The following is a 23,008-nucleotide window of genomic DNA, read 5'->3' on the forward strand; positions in this document are numbered from 1 at the left end:
CCCAAAGACAATGTGAACATTTCACACATAGGATTTAGAAGCATGGGTCCGAGTCTAAACCAGGTAAGTTGTTTGGAAAGCAACCTGGCCATATGGATCAAGAGCTTTAAACTGATACCTTTCCACATAAATCCTATTTCAAGGGATGTATTGTAGGGAGATAATTTGAAATAAAGGACAAAGATAAGGTACAACAGAGTTTGCTGCAGCCTTCTTTACTTATAATTATGGAAAATTATGAAAAATTGGGACCAATGCAAATGCCCAACATCGAGGAAACTTTAAGAACATGATGGTTCCTTCATCCCACGTAACTTTACACCACCATTAAAATCAGGGTTACAGCCTTTTGAGAGTTGAGGGGGGAGGATCACTTGAAGCCAGGCATTCAAGACACCTGGCTAACATGGCGAGGCATCACTTCTACAAAAAACTTTTTTTTAGAAATTAGCTGGGCGTCGTGATGCACACCTGTAATCCTAGTTAATCAGAAGGTTAAGCTGGGAGGAGCACTTAAGCCAGGAGCTCACGGCTTCAGTGAGTCATGATGGTGCCACTGCACCCCAGCTTCGGTGACAGAGCAAGAACACAGTTCTTAAAAGAAAAAATTGAGTTAATAAGGAGTATATGTCGCTGAAAGGCTTTTAAATGCTAGGAAATAAACATATAATTATCAGAGGCTCAACTTACACTAAAATGTGTTTGTTTTAAACATCTAGAAGAAGGCCGGGCATGATGGCTTATGCCTGTAATCCCAGCACTTTGGGAGGCAGAGGCGGGTGGATCACTTGAGGCCAGGAGTTTGAGATCAGTCTGGGCAACATGATGAAACTCCATCTCTACAAAAAAAAAACACAAAAATTGGCTGGCCATGGTGGTGCACACCTGTAGTCCCAGCTACTTGGGAGGCTGAAGTGAAGAGGATCACCTGAGCCTGGGTAAGTAGAGGCTGCAGTGAGTAGGGATCATGCCATTGCATTCCAACCTGGGTGACAGTAAGACCCCGTCTCAAAAACAAACAAACAAAAAACTAGTTAAGAAAATATACTTAACTGTTCTCAAAATGCTGGAGTTGTATGTGACTACTTTTCTGGGTTTTTCCAAATTCTTAAGCTTAGAGACAAATTCTTATCCCTGAATAGTTTTAGGCATTTTTTTTTCTTTAAGAGACAGGGTCTCCCAATGTTGCCCAGGCTAGGCTTGAACTCCTGGCCTCAAGCAATCCTCCCTCCACAGCCTCCTGAGGAGCTGGGATTATAGGCATGAGCCACTTTGCCCAGCAGTTTTGGGCAATTTTTATGAACAGAACAAAATGAAACCAAGGTATGACGGAATACCATACTAGACTCAGAAGATTTGGACTGTGGCTCCCACTCTGCCCTTGGACAAAATCCCTAAACATCTCAGAGCATCAGTTTTGCACCTGGATGATGAGAAGCTGGACTAGATAAATCCAGGGTCCCTCCTAGAAAAAGGGCACCTGGTCAGGGAGGCCAGCCCCCTTGCCTGTGACCCACAAAGTCTCAGGGCACAGGGAAAGAGGGAGGAGCGCAAAGCCCCCCTACAAGAGAGCACAGCCAGGTGCCCCAGTGTCACCTGATGTGAGGCCTTTCTCAGCTCTTTCAGTCCTACCTGTACCTTAGACTTCCAGATGCTCTATATACTGAAGGAATGGACTCTTCAGGTAAGAGGTTGAGAATGACAAAAGAGAAAGGTAAGAACTTTCACTGGAATCAAAATGCTATTGCTATATGCAATTCCCTCTCACAGCTTCATGTCCCTTAGATGTAAGGAAAAGGAAGAAGAAAGGATGGTTCTTCTGGGACAGAAATCGAGCAAATATCTTTATTCACTAAGAAATAAGGAGAACAAAATACCCAAGTAGAACAGAGTCTTTTTTTTAAGCCAAAAAAAAAATAAAGCCTAAAAATATTTTAAAAGTCTAAAATGATAAAATGATTTTTTCAGGAGACACCATGAACATTATGGTTAAGTAGTCTAACCAGAAAAATGAGAAGTGTTACACCATGCTGTCACCTGCCTAAGCATCCTAGTAGCGGCCAAATCGAATCTCTTAGGCAAAATATGGGATGATAGGATTACATAATTAATTTTCCTGTAAGGCATAATTGTTACTGACTTCATGTCATTACAATGTCAGCTCATCTGGTAGACGATTGCTATTACATTCTAATTACAAAAACACACAAACAATTTGTAGCCATTCATTATTAAATAACAAGTGAGGCCACGATAGCTAACAGAAACTTAGAAAAATGAAAGTTAAAGGCAAACTGGACAAGAAGTACTTAATAAATTAATCAATTAGTCTTGATGAAATTTCTCAATTGCGTTACCAGGTAACCAGCCCTCAGATTACCTGGTAAACATACTTCTAAGAGCCATGTTGTTTAAACTTGATTAAATGTCAGAATGACCCAAATCACTTTGGGTCACCAAGACCAAAGAGAAATACAAATATTTAAGATACAGCTTTACCTTTTTTTTTTTTTTTTTTTTTTTTTTTTGTATTTTTAGTAGAGACGGGGTTTCACCGTGTTAGCCAGGATGGTCTCGATCTCCTGACCTCGTGATCCGCCCGTCTCGGCCTCCCAAAGTGCTGGGATTACAGGCTTGAGCCACTGCGCCCGGCCAAGATACAGCTTTACCTTTTACCTTGGCACTAAAAAGAACAGCATATCCCCTTGGCTACCTAATAACAAGGTAAGCACAGAAACATGAATTTTAAAAATAGGCAAATTAAAGGGTATTTGTGTAATAAAAGGTTTTATTCTGTTTTTAAAAAAAGGATTTATTACATTCTACTCCAACAATACTAAGCCTACCTAAATGAAATTTTTAAACTAACAAGGAAAGAAATAGGCAAGAGTGTCTTCCAAGAACAACAAAACTTGAATAATGGGCAATTGGCAGGCACTTAAATAACGTACAGTGGAGGTCTCACGGAAAGAAAAGAGATACATTCCCACCCTGACCACAGCACACAACCCCTTTAAGATATTCCACGTGCAATATGTGAGTGTCCAGAGGAGTCTAAATGTAGCTTACATAGCACCTCCCCCTGGCTCTTAATTCTAACAACTTCTGGATTAACCACTGTAGCTACTGAAAATCAAGTTCTAAGGGTAGAGCAAGAATGGCTCAAGAATAAATGCAATTAACTAAATGTTTGCAGTGAAGATACCCACTTATGCATATCAATTGCCAATGAACTAACTGCTTACATGGCAAAAAGTGTTCACACACTCTGAAAGCTGACAAAGGCCAGTGAATTCTATAAGTGAATAACTCACAGAAGATATTTGTTTTAGATCCTACAGTTTTCCAATTTTCCAGTTTCCTTCAGTTTTCCAATTTTCCAATTCTACGGTGCAAGTCAATAGAAAATGACGATTTGCACACACATTTCCACTTTACACATAATTGCTAAAGAATGCACCTAATGAGTAAAGAAATTAAAAGGTGTGAAAGTGCACATGGACTGCATGTGGTGGCTCACACCTGTAATCCCAGCACTTTGGGAGGCTGGGGAAGGAGGACCACTTGAGGCCAGGAGTTTCAGACCAGCCTGGGAAACATAGCAAGACCCAATCTCTGCAAATAATAAAAATAATAATAAATTAGCTGGGCATGGTGGCTTATGCCTGCAGTTCCAGCTACTCAGGAGGCTGAAAAAGGAGGATCTCTTGAGCCCAGGTGTTTGAGGCCCCAGTGAGCTATGACTACACCACTGCACTCCAGCATGGATGACACAGCGAGATCCTGTCTCTAAAAAATTAATCAATTAATACTTAAGTAAAGTTGTGCATGCAGAAGTAAATATGAAAGCATTATATTTGTCATATGAGGAACGTTTCCCTGATAGAAATAAGCAAATTAAGGGAAGCATTTTTAGTTTTGGAATTATTCAGAAGTTAATTTATCTCTTTACCTTTATTTCTCTCTTCCAAATATATTACAGAAATCTTTGGCCTAACTAATCCACACACCTCCCCCAACACACACATGAAATATAAGTAAACCAGCTGGCTACTTAAACTAATGCTATAGGTGATACTTTTAAGAGTCAGTAAGTATTTTTAACAATCATTTTCCGACAAATTAGTGATACTCAGTACATTATAATACATTCAACCCAAATTTGGTCATAGTATCATCTCTCTCTAGCTCTTGAGAAATAAAGCAGAACTTTCCAGACTCCCCAAAAAGTCCCGACCAGAGAGTATCAACCCACGATTTAACTCACTGTCCAGAGGCTTTCGTTTTGTTTTGTTTGGGTTAGTTCTTAAAAAAATCTCCAAATCTCCTTCTAATCCACGAATCTCTTCAGGACTACCCAACACAGTTCTCATGGTATGTGAGGCCGAGGTGGGCAGATCACGAGGTCAGGAATTCGAGACCAGCCTGGCGAACATAGTGAAACCCTGTCTCTACTAAAAATACAAAAAATTAGCGGAGTGTGGTGGTGGGCACCTGTAATTCCAGCTACTCAGGAAGCTGAGGCAGGAGAATCATTTGAATCCAGGAGGTGGAGGTTGCTGTGAGCCGAGACCGTGCATTGCACTCCAGCCTGAGTGACAAGAGTAAAACTCCATCTCAAAACAAAACAAAACAAAACAAAAACAAAAACAAAAAACAAACAAAAAAAAACCACAATGACGACAAATTGAGTAGTATAAGTGTATAAATGAATGGAACTGATAGAGCTATAGTTTGAAGAGTAAATTGCTGGAGTTGCCAGCTTGATTTTACATTACACTGCACTTACATTCTCTCCTGAACATTTGGCACTAGAGAGTTAAATAATTTATAGCTTGAAAAAATTAATCATAGCAATCCACGCACCTGGTGAATTATGAGTTCATCCATCAAGAAATCATAGGTTCAACTCAAGAGATACGGTGTAAGAACAACACAGCTCCAAACCCACGTGTCAGAGTTTCTTCGCCAACCTTAATTAGTGAAATTACTGACATCATTCAAGTGCCAAGAGGTTCAAAGAAATAACTAACAACACACACCCATTTAGCCCTTTGAATTCTTTACCACATGCACCTTGGGGCCTCAAGTCTCAAATTAAAAGGCAAAACACAACAACCAAAAAAGTAAGTTCTTTTGAAACCCAAGGGGAAATTTAATCAGCAGACTCTATGACTTGAACAATGACAAGGAAAAGGAGATCAAAAGAGAACAAGTTCTTGTTGTCTGGAAATATTCCTTTCTGCAAACTAAGAAAATATCTCATTTTGCCTCCACTAGTGTGGATGATTTTAGAAACACTCAGGATTGTGGGGAAAACACTCATGGAGCAGGGGCTGCCAGGATGACTTATCTGAGAGGTGCCCTGACAGTGTAAAAGGTGTGCTAAGTTACACAAAAAGGACATCTATCCAAGAGGCATGCACTCACACTTTTTGTTTGGTTTTCCTGTAAGTTTGCAAGAATGCCATCTGAGACCAACGTAGGGAGAGTTCCAGAGACCCCTGGACCTGAGGAGACAGCACTAAGTTTTAATACATAATGCAAGCACAGACTTTTAAAAACGATACAAAGATGTACACTGAGGTGTGTCACTCCCATACCTGTCCTGACCTAGATGTTTCCCCACCTACCCCCGTGAATCATCGCGTTTAGTTACTTGGTTTCCCTTCTAGTGTCAATCTGCACAAATAAAAGCAGATGCAAACATGCAGTCTTATTTACCCTCAACTTTACAAAAAAGAAGCCTGCCTTGCCTTTTCCACTTAATATACTGGAGATCTATTCACATGGGGCACAGGGCATACTTGTGGTTTCTCTCAGCTGCAGAGCATTCCATTCTGTGCATATATCTTAGTGTATTAACCAGTCTCCCACTGAACAACACGTGGGTTATTTCTAACGTATTACTATCAAAAACAATGCCGCAATTTTTATGTGGGCAGGTGTATTGGTAAGATAAATTCCTAGAAGTAGGATTTCTGGGTCAAAGGTAACATGAATTTATAACGCCAATTTGCCTTCCATAAAGGTTGTACCGTTTCACACTCTCAACAGCAATGTGTTAAGAGTTCTTGTTCCCCGCAGTCTTGACAAGAGAATGTTGACAAATGTGTAGATGTCAGGGCAGCTTTAAGCCTCAGAACAGGAAAGAGAAACAGAAGTTTCTCCAAAGATGAATTTGAAAGCTGTCAGGAGTTTCAGCCAGCTTTCATAGAGAAATCTTCAATTCCTCAAAAAAATTTTTTTTCACTCCTTTATCCTCAGGACACCATAACAAAACCAGAGGTGTCCTGTTCCTGCCCTACCAGGGCCCCATTCAGGCCAGTTCTGATGTCCTCTTTTATTTCAAGTGAGAGTCAAGAAAGACAAGAGAAGGAACCCAGGAGACACGGCTGTGCCACTTAGGAGCTCCTGACTGGGCCACCGGCTTTCTGTCTCTGCACCGCCCAGCTTCCTCACCTGTAACAGGTAGTCAGTGATGACACACAACCACATGGGGCTACTAGTGGGGAAGTGCTTAGTGCAGAGCTAGTGACACAAGACACATCCTCCAGGAAAGAGTAACTGGTGTCATTTTATAATAAAGGCATGGCCATCATTTTGTAATACCAAGAGTGTAACAAAGTATAATTTAACTTCTGTAATTTAGTAGAAACCTCAAGCAAGTAAATGGATACACAGACACTGTTGCTTTACTTGAGAAGCATTTGACCTCCTTCTCCCTGTATTAGTTAATACTAATAGAAACAGAAGTGACCATTAAAACAAATGCAATCATCCCTTAAAATGTAAAGTTCATGTTCAATTTTACTAGGCTAAAAAAGTCATGAGACAGTTACTCCCAGACCTCCAGATCAGAGGACAAGGCTACGATCAATCCTGGCTCCTCTCAGAGGCAGCAGAACAAGAGTAAAGGAGCCCAGCACTAGCCCTCCTCCTGAGGGACTCTGGGCATGTTTCCTGGCCTCTCCAGGGTTTAGGGTCCTCACCCGTCAAATTAGGAGAATAGTTTCTTCTCATAGGGTTTGATAAAGATCAAACAAGGACAGCATATACAAAGTTCATCACAAATGCCAAAAAAAAAAAAAAAAAAAAAGCAGAGCAGTTTGCATTACCATCATCTTTAAGGGGCCATCTGTCCTTCCTCTTATCCAAAGCTAATCCCTCCATCTGTGCTTTGGCCCATCCTCAGGCCTCTGGGTCCTTACTGGAGCTCTCCCCTTCTGTCTTATGGATCCATCCTTCCCTCTCAGCAAAGTCCCTTCCATGGACTTTTAGCCCCCCTCTAGTCTCTGTTCAGGAAAACAAGATCCATACTCCACCCCTGCTCCTCCTTGGCTGCCATCCCGCCTCCCCTGTGCACAGCCACACTTCTCCACTTCTTCAGTTCCTCCCCTCCCTACAGTCCTCCTCCTTCTCCAGAGCTGCTTCCAGCCATCACTTCATCAGCTCTCAGGTGAGGTCCTCAAAGGCCTCCCTCTTGCAAGACCCAGTGGATGTCTTCATTTCTCACTCTGCTTGGCTTCTTAGTGGCTTTTGGCATATTGTTCTCCTTAAAACCCTCCTCTCTCCCTGGAAGCCTGGCCATCACACTCCCATGCTTTCCTCGCTGTGCTGGAACCACCTGGGTCCCCTTTACAGCTCATGATCCTCTACCTGGCCCTTGAACGCTGACATCCCTTTGAGCTCCATCCCCAGAATGATTTCATGGGTGTTTCTACTTTCCAGGACCACCTAAACCAAGTCATCTGCCAGGAATTCCTTCTCAGCACCAGTCCACATTTCCAAATGCCTGCTTGACTCAGAAGTGTCTCAAACCCAGTATCTGCAAAAATCAAACTCATGCTCACAGTCTCTACCTGATCTTCCTCCAGCATCTCCTAGCTCAGTAATGGGCACTGCCATAGTTGCCATCCAAGCCAGAATCCTGGACATTATCTTTGACATCCTGCTCACAAGCCCACCCTCAACACAGGCCTGGCCAATTTTACTTCCTACTCTCTCTGCAGTCAACTTATCTCCACCACTGGTCCAAGTTCACTTTGCCTTTTGCATTGTCTACTCCAACTGCTTCCTGATTGGCTTCCTCCCTAATCTATTATTCACACTGTGGCCAGGGTGAATTTTTTAATGGAAATATGACGCACACCCCACTTCTGTTTAATGTTCTACACTAATCTCCCACTGATCCTTTGGTGAAGACAAAACACTCAATATGGCTTCTGGGGCACCATGTGGCCTGACTCCTACCATCCAGGTTCCCCACCTTTCCACCCCAGGTCCTTTCCACATTATTTATTTTCCTTCTTGGTCTCATGGCATCATGTCTGGCCTTTGTGGGATTCAGCACACATACAATGTTCTATTTGTTTGTGGCTGGGATGATTAGGGTGTCTCCGACAGTTAGTCCAACAGTTGTATAGAGATGCCATTCTACACAAATGACTCCAGGGTGCCTAGTGGGCATTTACTAGGTATTCGCATAATGAATGAACAAGGAGATGAATGAATCACTGGCCCAGCCCTACTCCAAATGACATGAAAATTCCAGTTACCTCAAAGGTATACTGTAAAAACTTGGTAGTACACCTGTGTCATGGAAACATAGTTTATTGTGTTTCGATTTCTAAATCTTATCCACAACAAATTGTTTTTTAAAAGTAATGAATTTCCATCTTACTTCCCTTACGTTTAAATCCATCTAATTTGTACTTTATTTTCAAAAGTTAGAACACATTAGGGCTAGTCACTGATAGAAAGGGAAGCAAAAGCAAAAGAAAAAAAAGAAACCTATTTACTATGAAATCATGATTACCACAGCACATTGTTCCCTTAAAGGATTCACACTGCACTCGCTGGAGTGCAATGACACAATCTCAGCTCACTGCAACCTGCTCCTCCCGGGTTCAAGTGATTCTCCTGTCTCAGCCTCCCGAGTAGCTGGGATTACAGGTACTCACCACCAAGACTGGCTAATTATTGCATTTTTAGTAGAGATGGGGTTTCGCCATGTTGGTCGCAAACTTCTGACCTCAGGTGATCGACCCACCTCGGCCTCCCAAAGTGCCAGGATTACAGATGTAAGCCACCACGCCCGGCCCATTATGAGTGCAATTAGATGCAGGCAAGCCAATGTTTGTAACAAGCAAAAATAATATTACTTTGAAACAATCCAAAATGATCAGTACTACTTTTTGGTTTTTAAATTAAAAATTTTAAATTTGAACTTCAGCAAATGGTATGCTAACAGCATAACACAGGAATTCTTACCTTCTGGCTGGGACTGTTTCAGATCAAGTCACACTAGCCTAGAGTTAACTCTACAGAATTATTTTAATCGCTTTGGAAAATGTCACAAACACTGCCACTGTGTCAGAGCTCCTCCGCCCATGTAAAGATGCTCAAGAAGCAGCCCCAGCCCTCGTCCATCTTGCCCCCCACCACAAGCATCTCCACACATCAGGCAGACCAAGCCCCTTACCACTCTTGCTGGCTATAAGAATGATCAATAGCAGCACTAGTTATGTGGGGTTTATTTTCAAATTTTATTAAATTCCTCATTTATCCATGAACTGATCTGTTTTAGCTCTGGCTTCATGCTCTCCATACTCCAGGCCTAGGCTAACCTTGAACAGATATTTAGCAGGATATGCTTGTGAGAAGGCTGGGTACACACCTCCAGAATAAGATCTGACGTTTAAAGAGGTTCTCCCCCAACCTAGCTGAATGTCAGGTGGACCATTTCAGGACCCAGCCAGGGAAGAAAACAAGTCTTGGCTTAGCAGGGACAGACCAATTCTTAAAGGACTAAGTTCCCTTGCCTCACACTGACTTAACTTTTACCTCTCACTCCATTCAGATACTACCATAAACTAGGCACCTCAATCCTTTCAAGCATACTGGAGGTCTTTCTTGAATATGCATGCACATGTATACAGGTGTGCATATATGAACATGAACAAATCACATAGAAATCTAGACATACAATTGCCTACAGTTTTATTACTAACCACATGAAAATCTCCATGTAGGAGGAGAAAAACAGAGACAGGCCTTTAAATTTATTAAAAAAGTTTTACACCAAGACTTGATTTTATGTCTTCATGATAATTCTTTGCATACAGTATCTCCTGGGAAAACCCAACAACTCTGCAAGACTCTCTAGTTTACAAAGGACTCTACAGAAGAAGAAATGCAGGACGAGGGAGCAGTGCTGGACTAGCGCTGCTCTTCACCCTTGTTCCCCGACACACAGAAAAGCAGCACCTGAGAGCCCATCAATGACCTGGAAGGACTTGGCAATTTATTCTCAGAGAAGGGACTGTGTTTTTGCTAAGAGGATGCTATTTTTCAACATGACTCCTCTCGGTGTCTGGTAAAAGGCAATACAATATACAGTCTCCCACTACCTGCTGAAGAAGAAAAAGCACAAATCAGGCAGTGAGACCAAATGGCAAAATTATTTCCAAAAAAGGAAGTATCTTACCTAACCCTAGAAGAAAGTCACTCCTATACATAGCATCTAAAAGTTTCTGGAAGTGATATAAACTGAAACGCCGAGAGTTTTTCAGCTTGCATAGATATCTTGTTACCAAAAAAAAAAAAAAAAAGCTCAGGAAAACTATATAAAGCCATATCAACAGAACTGCAATGGAGACAGCTTAATGGAAAGGAAAATGGACATGTCAACACGAGAGTGTCTGCTAATAATTTACCCAAGAGAGTCATTCTAAAACAGGAAGTTTAGAAACATGAAGTCAACCCACAATTTACACAGCATAAAAGATTTTTAAAAAATAAAAAGTTAAACATGATCACTCTTTATATATTTCTATTCAGAAAGAATTTTTTTCTTTTAACCACAAATACACTCAACTGAGATTTGCCGACCAGCAAGGCTGTCCTTGAGGAATACTACACTTCTGACAAAGTGGAGTTTCCCTAGAAAATTAAATTTCACTAAATCTCTTTTAAAAGCCAGTCCAGATACATAACAGAAAGTTAGGGAATAGGGTTGTGGGGAATACCAAGGAATGGGGAGAAGTATTTCCTAAACCAGCCACCTTGTTTCAACTGTGTGAATTCTAGAATGTTTTTAACATGTGCAGCTCGAATGGGAGCTACGCAGCACAGAGATTTTAGGATCTTCCTTTATGCTGCCTTCAAAATACTACTAATCAAATCTGTGCCTTACAGATATGGTAAGCTGCATATTTATTGTTAATGAAACATTTCCCCTGTTGTATTTTTCTCCCCTCAAAAAGAGAAATCCTACTTCTCTCAGACACATCAATTTCTTGTGTCACACGTAACTAACCACAAAAGCCTTTTCAGCTTTTACTGTGATTTGGCAGCAAGGCTATAGCAAATTCTGAAACTTGGGTTTCAATGGGTGTGCTTCAAGACTCTATTTGGGTTTCTTGCTTATTGTTTTGCTTTCTTAAAAGCTTCAGATCCTTGATCTGTTAAATGCTTTTTCAGCCTGCATTTACTCTTAGTCCCATTTATCATCTTACTAAGCATGGACATGACATTCTCTTAGTGAAAAACTGGAAGAGAAGAGTTAATAAAGCCACGAGAGTGACACAGTGGATTAACCATGCATAGAGGTGTGTAAATTAGAGCAAAATCACGTGGGGCAAGCAAAACAAATGAAGGAATGCTAAGGCATTTTAAAACATCAAGATTACTAACCCAAAACTTTCAGCCTTAATGTTTTATTTTCCAAAATAAATAATGCATTATAATATTTTAAGTAGAAAATGTCACTATCTACGCATGCTCTGAAATTTATTCCCTAGGCGTGAGCAGTCCTCAACACCCAGAGTTCTTCACAGAATGGTGAAATCTTGCCCCTCATAAACGTACACTGGAGAGGAGACTAAGACCTACGCTGGGCACATTTCACAGGAATCCTGTTCAGATCACATTTCCCATCCTAAGGTTAATATTTTCTTATAGCAGCAGGCCAGGCGCAGTGGGGCTCAGGCCTGTAATCCCAGCCCTTTTGGAAGCCAAGGTGGGCAGATTGCTTGAGCTCAGGAATTCGAGAACAGCCTGGGCAAAATGGTGAAATCCCGTCTCTACTAAAAATATGAAAATTAGCCACGTGTGGTGGCATGCACCTGCAGTTCCAGCTACTCAGGAGGCTGAAGCAGGAGAACCACTTGAACCTGGGAGGCAGAGGTTGCAGTGAGCCAAGATAGTGCCACTGCACTCCAGCCTGGACAACAGATAAGACTCTTAGTCTCAAAAAAAATTTTTTTTTCTTTTTAGCAAAGGTACCATTTTTCACAGGCTATTTTCTACTTTCATAATAATCTCATGAAGGCAGTATAGGTTCAAAAGGCAAATTTTTAGGAGACAACCTCATCAGCCACCACGAATTGTTTTTGATTTGGTATCAAAAGATGTAACATTTGATCAGTTTGCAATTTTGTTTAGAACAAATATCCACAGTGACACTTCGACTCTGAAAAAACATCAAAGTGCTGCTTCGGGGGAGATCACGAAAACACAGCACCCAGGCCTAAGAATTGCTAGGAAGGCTGTGACACATGGGACAGCAGCAGGTTCTCTCTCAAGACTAGACCGCCAACAGTGCATGCACAGGAGGAGGCACAGGGGCTGTTATTTCACAAAACTGAGGACAGTCAGGATCAGCCACCACCACTTCCTGGATGTTTCTGCATAGTTCCCGAGTCAAGCATTAACCAAGGTCAATTCTGTCTAGAATGCATGAAAAGCTCAGCTCCTGCACAGCACAGCCATGGCATAAAAATAGTGAACACACCGTTCCCACATTCACTTATAACCAATGTTTTTAAAGCAATGCAAACTCTGAAATTGCGAAGCAAGGCAAGATGTCACTTAGACCTGAGTTTTGCTCTTACTTCCTGTTGTTTCTTTGTGTTTTGGTATGTAAGAGTATACATCCTAGAGTTTGAAGGGTATGATAGTACAAGTGTAGCCACTCAGGGTGAAAAAACATCTGCAAAGGCATTCTGACGAACATTCTAGCCTCCTGAACGTAAACTGGAGTTAATTATACCTACCTTTCATGGCTGCGGGAAGAATCCGGTGAGTCCACTGGGGCAATGACCTGCAAACTGTAAAATGGGATAGTCTCCTGGTTAACACAGTGAAACCCTGTCTCTACTAAAAATACAAAAAATTAGCCGGGCGTAGTGGTGGGCGCCTGTAGTTCCAGCTACTCAGGAGGCTAAAGCAAGAGTATGGGGTGAACCTGAGAGGCAGAGTTTGCAGTGAGCTGAGATTGCGCCACTGCACTCCAGCCTGGGCAACAGAGCGAGACTCTGTCTCCAAAAAAAAAAGGCGGGGGGAGGGGATAGTCAAGGGAATGCTGGGCATTACCAAGTATTCAAGTACAGAGTTGAATTTCCAGTTATTTTGGTCTTTTATAACCTTAATAGAGAAATTTGCCTGAAAATGAGATCTGAGATTTAGCTACACAAATCCTAAATGTAGGGGGAATCTGAGCCTCAGACACAACTGCTTAGTAATACACAAGTCAGGACTAAATCTGTGGGATAATTTTATCTTGTTTTGGGGCAAAGTATCACTTCGCTGCCCAGAGTGGGGTGCACTTGTGTGCTCACAGCTCACTATAGCCTCAAACTCCTGGGCTCAAGTGATCTTCCTGTCTTGGTCTCTCAAAGCACTTGGATTATAGCCATGAGCCAACCTGCCCAGGTCCCACTGCTCACTTTAAAGCCCACTCATTTAGAAGAAAGATCTTCAAGCTAGGCAAGGTGGTGTATGCCTGACACCTACAGTCCCAGCTAATTGGGAGGCTGAGTCGAAAGGATCCCTTGAGCCCAGAAGTTTGAGTTCAGCCTAGGCAAACTAATGAGACCCTATCTCCTGGCCTTACAATGGGACCAAACTGTAGAATAAACCATGTTTTACCCAGGTAAAGGGTAACCTGTTGCCTATCATAAGGCTCTCTGAATAAATTTAGAGATAAAGAGGCCCAACTGTCACAGGATTTTAATCTAGATACAAGAGCATGACCAAGCTATGTGGAAAAACCTGCAGCAACAACCACAGCCAGCGGAAACAGCCTGCCTAGAGCCGCCATCCACATCAGAGCAGCAGACCTTCATACACAAGGCTGCAGGAATGGCTGCGGGACCGGGAATCGCTTTTGCTCCTATAGCAGACATCAAAGGCCTGAGTCAGCTTTGACCTGTCAGTGCAGCACAAAGGGCACAAACCCAGAGGGCTGACTGGAGACCCTGAGCGGGGGCCGGGGGGGGGAGGCACAGAAGACTACAGAACTTTTCACCCCTTTCCCCTCCACACCTCCTCAAGGTCTCTTCCTCCTTCCACTCCACCTCATGATCTCAACAGGCTCCAGCTATTACAAATACACGATGAAAAAAAGCTTTTCTCAAACCTGCATTTCTTCACCCTAAGATATTGGGGGGAGGGGGCAAAGAGGGAGAAGAAAAATGAGAACAAGATAACTTTTCAAAGTCTTTTTAAAATTAAATTTAAAAAGATTCCAATTGAGAAACATACCTGAGAACAATTCAGAATTTATTTGACAGGTCTCAAACTTGGAGTTCTGGGACTCAGCCCACTCTTTTGGGTAAGTCCTACCCAAAACAGTATTTCTAGCTATCAGCTTACTCCACTGCTCTCAGGCGAGAGGCAAGTCATGTTCTTGGCAGAACAAATGCAAGGGTTCCAAATCCTCACTCGGTTCCTAATCTCCACACTGAAAGACAATGAGGAGCCAACCGGTCACCAAAATGTCACCAGCCAAACACTTCAACATGCTGCCCCAGAGAGAATGCCATGATAGGGTTCCCAAGACGGTGGATGGCACAGAGCAGCTGCCACCTGTTCCCATCCTCATTGTTTACCACTACGTAAGTCAGATGAGTGCAGGAAGTAATTAAATACAAGAAATCACTGTAGGTACCATGTGCACACACAAAAAGCCATTCCATTTAAGTTCCTGTAGAGGAAGTGTCCCTCTCAAAACACTCCACTACTCAAAAGACTATCTTCAGGGGCTGGGTCGTTTCCAGAAAACTGACTGACTTTTAACACATCTTAGTTATACAAGTCTTGGCGATTCATAGATGCTTCTAAAACAAGAAGACTGTTACCATGTTGGGGTATGGTGAATTGTTTTTCTCTTTGAAAATACTCCCACCGGCCAGGCTTGGTGGCTCACGCCTGTAATCCTAGCACCTTGGGAGCCCGACATGGCTGGACTGACTGAGCTTAAGAGTTCAAGACCAGCCTGAGCAACACGGTGAAACTCCGTCTCTACTAAAATACAAAAAAATCAGCCGGGAGAAGTGGTGGACGCCTGTAATCCCAGCTACTCAGGAGGCTGAGGCATGAGAATTGCTTGATCCCAGGAGGTAGAGGTTGCAGTAAGCCGAGATTGTGCCACTCCACTCCAGCCTGGGCAACAAAGTGAAACTCTGTCTCCAAAAAAAAAAAAAAAAAAGAAATTAAGAAAGAAAAAGAAAATATTCCCACTAATTAGGAAAATATATACAGCCCCCTTGCAAAGCTTTTAACAGGAAGGAGTGCCTTTTTTAATGTGGCCTCCAATTTCACGAAGTTACAATATCACCCTGTCAACACACAGCATCTAATGCTGACTGCCTACCACCCCCCCCATAAAACTGAAAGAGAAGAAAGCCTTATCCATGTCTCACCAATAACTGTTTATCCAGTGAGTTATAAAAGAAGCCACTGGGTTTTTATTATCCAAGCTTTTAGGACAGTTCAAGTTCAATACACACAATGTTTCATTCATGCTGTTAAATTGATAATATTAACCTTTCTTGCTGAGATGCATTAAAAATTCTGGCTTTTCAGAGCAAATGTAATTAGTTCACATTAGTAACTTCACCAGCAGCAGTGACAGAAGCAAAGTGAACTAACAGGATATGGATTAATGTAATCAACATATCATCTCCCATCATTGCCACTCTTTAGGCAGCTGGCTACACTTCCTCTCTTGGTTGGATTTTTTTTCTTTTTAATAAAAATGATATATCAATGAAATGGATGCATAACTACTTGTAATCCCCCCTCAGGGCAGTACTGTACAGGAAACCATATTGGTGAGTGATCGCAAAAGTTTTAATTTGATGTGTCTGCTTAATACAATTTTGACAACCGAGCAATGGCACAAGGCTCTTTCAGGGCACAGAGCTTTGGGAGGAGGCAGGAGGAGCCTTGGAGGAAAGGAAGGAGAAGCCAGAAGCAGTGCATGGCTTCTAGAGCACCACTGTTAAGTATCCCATGAAGATAAAAAGTATCTCCCTCTCTAAATACCGTATCACTAAGAGAAATAAATCAAAGTGGTGTGTTTGCCCTTTGAAGTAGCTCCAATGCACTCACACATCAAAATGTATTTCTGCAACCCTGCACTGCCCAGCCATAGTGGGTGTTTGCTATTTTGCGACCCTCTTTCTTGAATATCCACATTTTCTCCTAAGGGACCACCTTGTCCTCCTCCTTCCTTCCTGAGGCTGAGAACCTCATGGCCTGGGCTGGCGCATCAGAGCATCTTTCTCTGGAACACACTGGTGGAGGGCGGTGGCCTAGCAATATAACAGCTAGAAAGCTCTTGTAACAGGTCTGTGCCATTGGAACAGACTGCTCACTCTTGGGTACTGAACGTGAAGGTGGGGATGCAGGCTTAAAGTTTTAACAACCATTTTGCTACCACATGGATCCTTAGAATGAAGCCAATATGCAGGTGGGCAGAGTCACGGGGAGCCCCCAGTGGACTTCCTGAAGCCAGTGTTAGATTAGACTCTTCCATTAAGTGGACCCACAGTGCTCCTTTCTGCATAAGTCAGTTAAAATGGGCTTCTTCCCTGGGAAATGAAAGTCAAGGTACTTCACACAACACATTTTTGACAGGGACACAAAACCCTACCTGGACTGAAACCAGGGGTGGTCACCTCTCCTCAGACTGCAAAACCCCACACATGGGACAAGTCCGTCAACAGCACTTCCACATTCCCCAACTTAGGAACTTGTGGGTGAACCCCAGCCACAATCTAATCAGCACTGCCATGAGGACCTTTCAGAGTCTCAAACATCACCAGGAAGCAGAAATAAGAAAGGATACCGCTACCCATACTTGTTTCAATGCAAGAAATTTTAAGTAGAGTGATACAGTCCTTCTTTAGGACCAATTTTTACATACGGGCTGCATAGAAACTCGAACCTACAATTTGTCTTGGCATGGAAGGGAACTACCCAATTAACAACAACATAAAAAACTTTTAAAAAAAGCAAAAATCTCACTTAGAAGAAAAGTTATTTCATAGCTCCCCCAAAGACATTATAAATAGGAAGTCACCATATAAATTCAGTTCTCCAAACTCAGGGAAGCCTTCAAAGGTTACACAATCAGCCTCTTGGCAACATTAAAATACAAAGAGCAGTTAATGTTCAGAATGGTAGTCACCAATTAGTCCAAAACACACACTTACTTAGCAAGCACATACCTCTGCTTAAGCTTTAAGTTGCCCTGTTAGCATTTGGCTAAGCCTGAAGTGACACAGGTTTGGGGTCAGTGACTTTACTGCAAAGTTAATGTCACCTTTATGAAGCCTCCATGGGTATAAACTCTGTAAGCCATTCTGGGCAGTGCTGGGTACAACCAAAAGGCATAAACATGCTATTTTTTCTCCATATGTTTTCATTTGAAGAAAAAAAAAAGGCATGAGAAATATTAAGACTTAACCAAGGCTGACCTACTCTGAAGTAAAAAAGGATGGATTTGTAGTCGGCCGTTTTAACTTTTTTAAAAACCATGGAATAAAACATTGGCATGTCCTATGGCTTCAGGTTAATACTACCGAGCAGAATGACTAAACGAGAATACCTGGTATCATGCCCAGTTACAAAGCCTGAGCGATCTTCCCATTAAGTGACACTACTGTTGGAAAATACAAAATCCCGAGAAATTACAGTACAACAAAAACTTCAAATGGAAATAATCATATAGGTTTTTATTTATATGATGCATGCTCTTTTACATCTAAGAATTGCAATGGATATGGTCAGTGTCTGAGGGTCCCATGAGGCAGGCTAATGTTACCTATGGCTCGGAATACTAATCAATCGCCACTACAGTGTGTTTGCAAAGGACTTCCAGGGTATGTAATATCAGCTTCTGCTATGGCCCTGGCTGTTAGTAGATCAAATGTACTAAATTATCTGGACATAAGACTTCTGAGAAAGAGGATGGAAGAGATGATTAGGGGCAAACAAGACAAATCCCTAGGCTTTGCCTCCCAAAGACATCTTTCAGTAGATTACTTGGGATCCCAAGCATGTGATTTCAGAAACAGAAGTAGCTTGCAAACAGTCCCATGTTCCACCTGGATCTTGTTAAGACCTTACGGGGGGGGGGGGGGGGGGGGGGCCGGTTCTATCACTTCTCATCTTTATCAGATAGTCAGACAGCAAATGGATTCTACAAATAAGCTTAATGATTTTGGAGGGCTCTTCGCTCAAATGACTATACTGGGGGCCATGCAATAGCAGTGGAGGCTCCTCAGAGAGGGAATTCCCCTGAGATCCTCTGGCCTCCTCTGGACCACAAGGGGGTTTGGAAGGAAAAACCAAATAAACAAACAAACAAAACCTTCTCAGCCAGGCACAGTGGCTCATGTCTGTAATCCTAGCGCTTTGGAAGACTGAGGTGGGAGGATAATTTGAGCCCAAGACCCCATCTCTACAAAAAAACAATTTAAAATTAGCCAGGTATGGTGGTATGCACCTATAGTACCAACTACTCAGGAGGCTGAGGCAGGAGGATCACTTGAGCCCAGAGGCAGGAAGTTGAGGCTGCAATGAGCCATGATTACCTCTACTACACTCCAGCCTGGGCAACAGAGCAAGGCTGTCTCAAAAGAGCCCAGGAAGAACCTGAGCCCTTCAAAACAACCGCTTTTATTGGCGGCTGGGAGAAGCCTTCAGACCCAATCCTCGAATCAGTGTGGTGGTTCCATCACCACCAAGGTCTGCTGAAGCTTCCCTGCATGGGATACGCCAGGTGTTCACCCACACATAGGTATCTTTCTGTGTAGAAGCTACTTCTTATAGAATCTAAAAAACAAACGTATATCCTTGAAAACGGGCTAGCATGAGGGGTGCTCCTTTCTTTTAACTTCCTACAACCAACCTCTTCCCTTGGGAGTCATCCCAGTGACCGCTCCCAAAGTGGTGGCCCCCTTCCCAGTGATCGCTCCCTACTGGGATGACTCCCAAAACAGGTGTCCCAAGCTCTCCCTCTCTGCAACCAGGTCAGTGTTTCCAAAAACCTCCTAGACCAGCTCACTCCCCTTGCTCACGCCACAAGCACCTAAACTCAGCATCTCAACAGCACAAACATTCTCCCCTGTCAAATTCCTACCCTTTGTTTTTTTCTATCCTAGCTAATGGCAACAGTGGTTATTTTCTCCAGTCATCTCCAGTCATCTGTAAGCTCAATGCTTTTCCTCTACCTGCCCCAACTTCATCCTTCACCAAGTCTTGCTGAATCTATCTCCAAAACGCCTCCGATTCCCTTCCCCATGCTCACTCCATAGCAATGGCATCTGCCTCCACCCACAGCTCTGCCAACTTCCCTCCTTCCCCAGACAACTGCCAGAGACCCTTCAGGAAACACAGATGTGCTCGTGGCACTGTTCTGCTTCACCACTGCCTGTAAAGTCAGGTCCAGTCTCCTACGGCAGGCAGACAGGGCCACAATCGGTTTCTGCTAGCGTTCTCACCTTCATTCCTAGGGACATCTGCCTGAATTGACTTATCCTTATACTCAGCCTTTATTCACTTACCCCACAATCTCTGGTACTTGGCAAACTCCTCTGCATCCTGTAAGGCCCTGCTCCTAGGCAAGTCTTCCCCTGCCCCCTCCACACCAATCTACCCCTTTCTCCTGCCTCCTGTGGCACTGCACAAAGCCCTAATAGCATATGCACCACACTCCCATTTGGTTGGTTTCCATGTCAGCCTCCCCACAGGGAGATTCCCCCAGAAGTGTGGCTGTGTCTATTCATCTTCAGATCCCCAAAGCTGAGCTCAGTAGTTGGAGAGGCAGAAATCAGCAAATGTTTGCTGAATATGAATGCTGCACACCCAACACCAGAGCTTGGGGGTGAAGACTGTCTCTGTGAAAGGAATCCAACTGGTCTCAAGCTACACACTTGACCAAATAAAGTCAGGCTCTCCCAATGCAAGCAACTCCAGTCAACAAGCAGAACCAGCCACCACCACTGCAGGCAAACATGCTGTCAACTCTCACTGCTAACCACATTTTCCAATGGTTTGCTTCCTGGCCTAGACCAACTGGCCCATGGCTATTTACAAGCCTCCAACCTGTATGCTTCTAACCAGAGAAAAGCTAACACAGCTTTTAATTATTACCCTGGGGTTCAGTAGCGTGAAGGGGGCAGCACCAAGCCCAAAGGGTGCACTGTCCTCTCACGTGTCCACATGACATTCAGGGAAATGGGATATGCTTTGTGCCAACACCCACTCCTCCCTAGAAGAGGTACTAAATCCAGCCACAGAGCTGAAGAGCACTATATGCAGTTTCAAAATACAGATCTGCAAGAGCAGTATCAGTGATTAATCTCTCGTCATAACCCATCTTTTGAAAAGTTCACTGAGAGACAGAAACAAGGAGCAGAATAAAACAAAGTCAAATGAGGGAAAAATGGAACCCTTTTAAAAATGCTATTCATTCTTAGGGGTTAATAATTACATGGATAGATGATTTACGCAGAGGAGAAAAATGCCGCCAAGCAGTGAGCCCCTAATAAGTATTCAGGATTTGACCAAAACGTTCCTTCAGTTGCTATTAACTATAACACTGAAGAAAGGATTCACACATCCCATGACATCTATTTTTATAGCACAGGGCCCAGAGTTAGCCATATCACTTTTAATGACTTGAGATTCCAGAAGAATTATCACTATGGTAACATTTCAAAATGGCCATCAAAGTTACCAGGCACCAGGCCACAACAGTTTGGATCTCACAGGGCCTTTTAGAACAGACAGAGTTATTTTCAAAATTCATCTAATTGATTCCACATTCCTAACAAAGCCTTGCTAGAAGTTAGCTAATGGGGTTACTTACAAGTATGAGTTAACAGAAAGAGCACTCAAATGTTATCTGTTATCACTCCAGATCCAGCTTTTCTAATCATAAGCCACCAGAAAATAATTCATTGGTGACTACACTGATGTGATAATATTCTTTAATATTTTTCTAAGAATTCAAGGAAAAACATGAAAAAAAATATGGGAAGGTATCAAGTTTGCCATTATTTTTGTTACTTTAAAAACTGACTTGAAATTATTTTACAAATAAAAAGTTGATAAAAATTACCCAAGATACACATCTCAAATATTTAAAAATGCTTACAGATGAACAATCAAATCATGCCATTGGGAACATATACTCAAATTCTTCAATTCTTCCCAGTCCTCAGGGGGTAGCCATGAAGGAGGGAAACAAGTGACTCCTTTCCATCCTCATTTTCATAGGAAAACAGGAGGCTGACCTCAAAGGCCAACTCTATATGCACTAAGTACGGGACACTCAACTGAGAGCCAATAGACTCAAAATCAGAGGTGAAAAGGAACTTAATAATGTGCTTTTTAAGCCGCTAGCTGCTACCCATTGGTAGTTCTCAAAATCAGTTTACGGCATCTCTTACCAGCATTAGAAGAGAAGAAAATATTGTGATACTACATGAGTAGAAACGGTGAGTGCTGTGTCAGACAAGAAGTGATTTGGAAACACTTATGTTAGTTATATACTTATTCTGTCCTGGGATCATGGTGTGTATCTATGTGTTACTGTGGGTCTAGTTAAAAAAAAAAAAAAAACTGAAAATCACAGATGTAGTATAATACCTTTCTTTCCAAGAGACACGGGTGAGGTGACCTTCCCAAAGTAATTAAGCAGCGGTACACTCAGACATTAGAATTTGGGTCCGCCTCATTTTTAAACATTCTTTCCTTTCATCAACAGAAAACTCAACACAGACATCCAGTGGGATGAATTTAGAAATAGAACCATATTTGAGAAATTAAGGGAGCCACTGACACAAATTCTGCTTTTAACTGTGCCTTTATACCAGATGCCCTTTAAATAGGCCCTTGTGATCCCGTAATTTTTTAATTACAATATCATGGACCTGCAGACAGGGTGTTACAAGTGAGAACCGTACTTTCCAAGGGTTATGCAGGGCGAACTTTATCCAGGCCTGCCAGAAGCACGTGGCATTTTCAAGGCCATTTACTAAGGAAAGACACACTCACACACATCGTCCCAAGGGCATTCTACACCAGACCCCAGGCAGGACCTACTGTTAGGGCTCTTCAAGAGGATGAAGGCGAATCCTATGCCTCTACTCCTGTGAAGGCCCAACTCTCACTGGGAAGGGCAGGGAGGCCCCAAGATACTGTCTCCAGGGAACAGGACCGTTCCCCAAGACCACACACACAGCCTGCTCTCACTGAAGGACAATCAGATGCGGAAAGGTCCACTTAAAAAAAAAAGCACATTAGGGTTTTTCTTAATGCACAGTACAATGAAGAAAACAGAAAACAGACCAGAACTCTATTGTCCAGATAATACCTACTGCTCTTTGAAAAGAATAAAAGAAATAAAAGCACATGGTTAAAAAAAACTCCAAACAGTGCAAAAATAATACAAGATTACCTGTGGAGGTCACCCAGCACTTGCACTTCCTTTCCATGAAAAATAAGTGCTTATTACTTTCTGGGATTCCTTCTCGAAAACTTCTTAATGATTGAACCAGCATTCATCAGCATACATGCTCTTTTTAAATTTAGCCCTGAAGAACAACAGTACATATAATGCTCGACACCTTTTTCCACTTAATTTATCTCAGAACAAAGATCTAACCTTTCAAAGAACAGCCGTTGCAGTGAGAATTCCACTCTTTGG

General features: G+C 42.5%; 1 protein-coding gene across 3 annotated transcripts in view; it reads right to left on the reverse strand.

Annotated features, from left to right (window-relative positions):
• IGF1R (insulin like growth factor 1 receptor) overlaps positions 1-23,008 on the reverse strand; it is a 319,047-nt gene that overhangs the window by 214,439 nt on the left and 81,600 nt on the right. Inside the window, exon 1 of one of the 3 annotated variants that reach the window (XM_030930222.1) lies at positions 13,059-13,082. The exons of the other annotated variants lie outside the window; for them this stretch is intronic. Within the exon in view, the coding sequence (XP_030786082.1) occupies positions 13,059-13,065 (7 nt within the window). The 5' untranslated portion in view covers positions 13,066-13,082. Of the gene's footprint in view, positions 1-13,058; positions 13,083-23,008 lie in introns of those variants that run through there. 3 annotated transcript variants of the gene reach the window in all.

This window comes from Rhinopithecus roxellana, chromosome 5 (genome assembly GCF_007565055.1).
Source record: "Rhinopithecus roxellana isolate Shanxi Qingling chromosome 5, ASM756505v1, whole genome shotgun sequence".
NCBI classification, from domain to species: Eukaryota; Metazoa; Chordata; class Mammalia; order Primates; family Cercopithecidae; genus Rhinopithecus; species Rhinopithecus roxellana.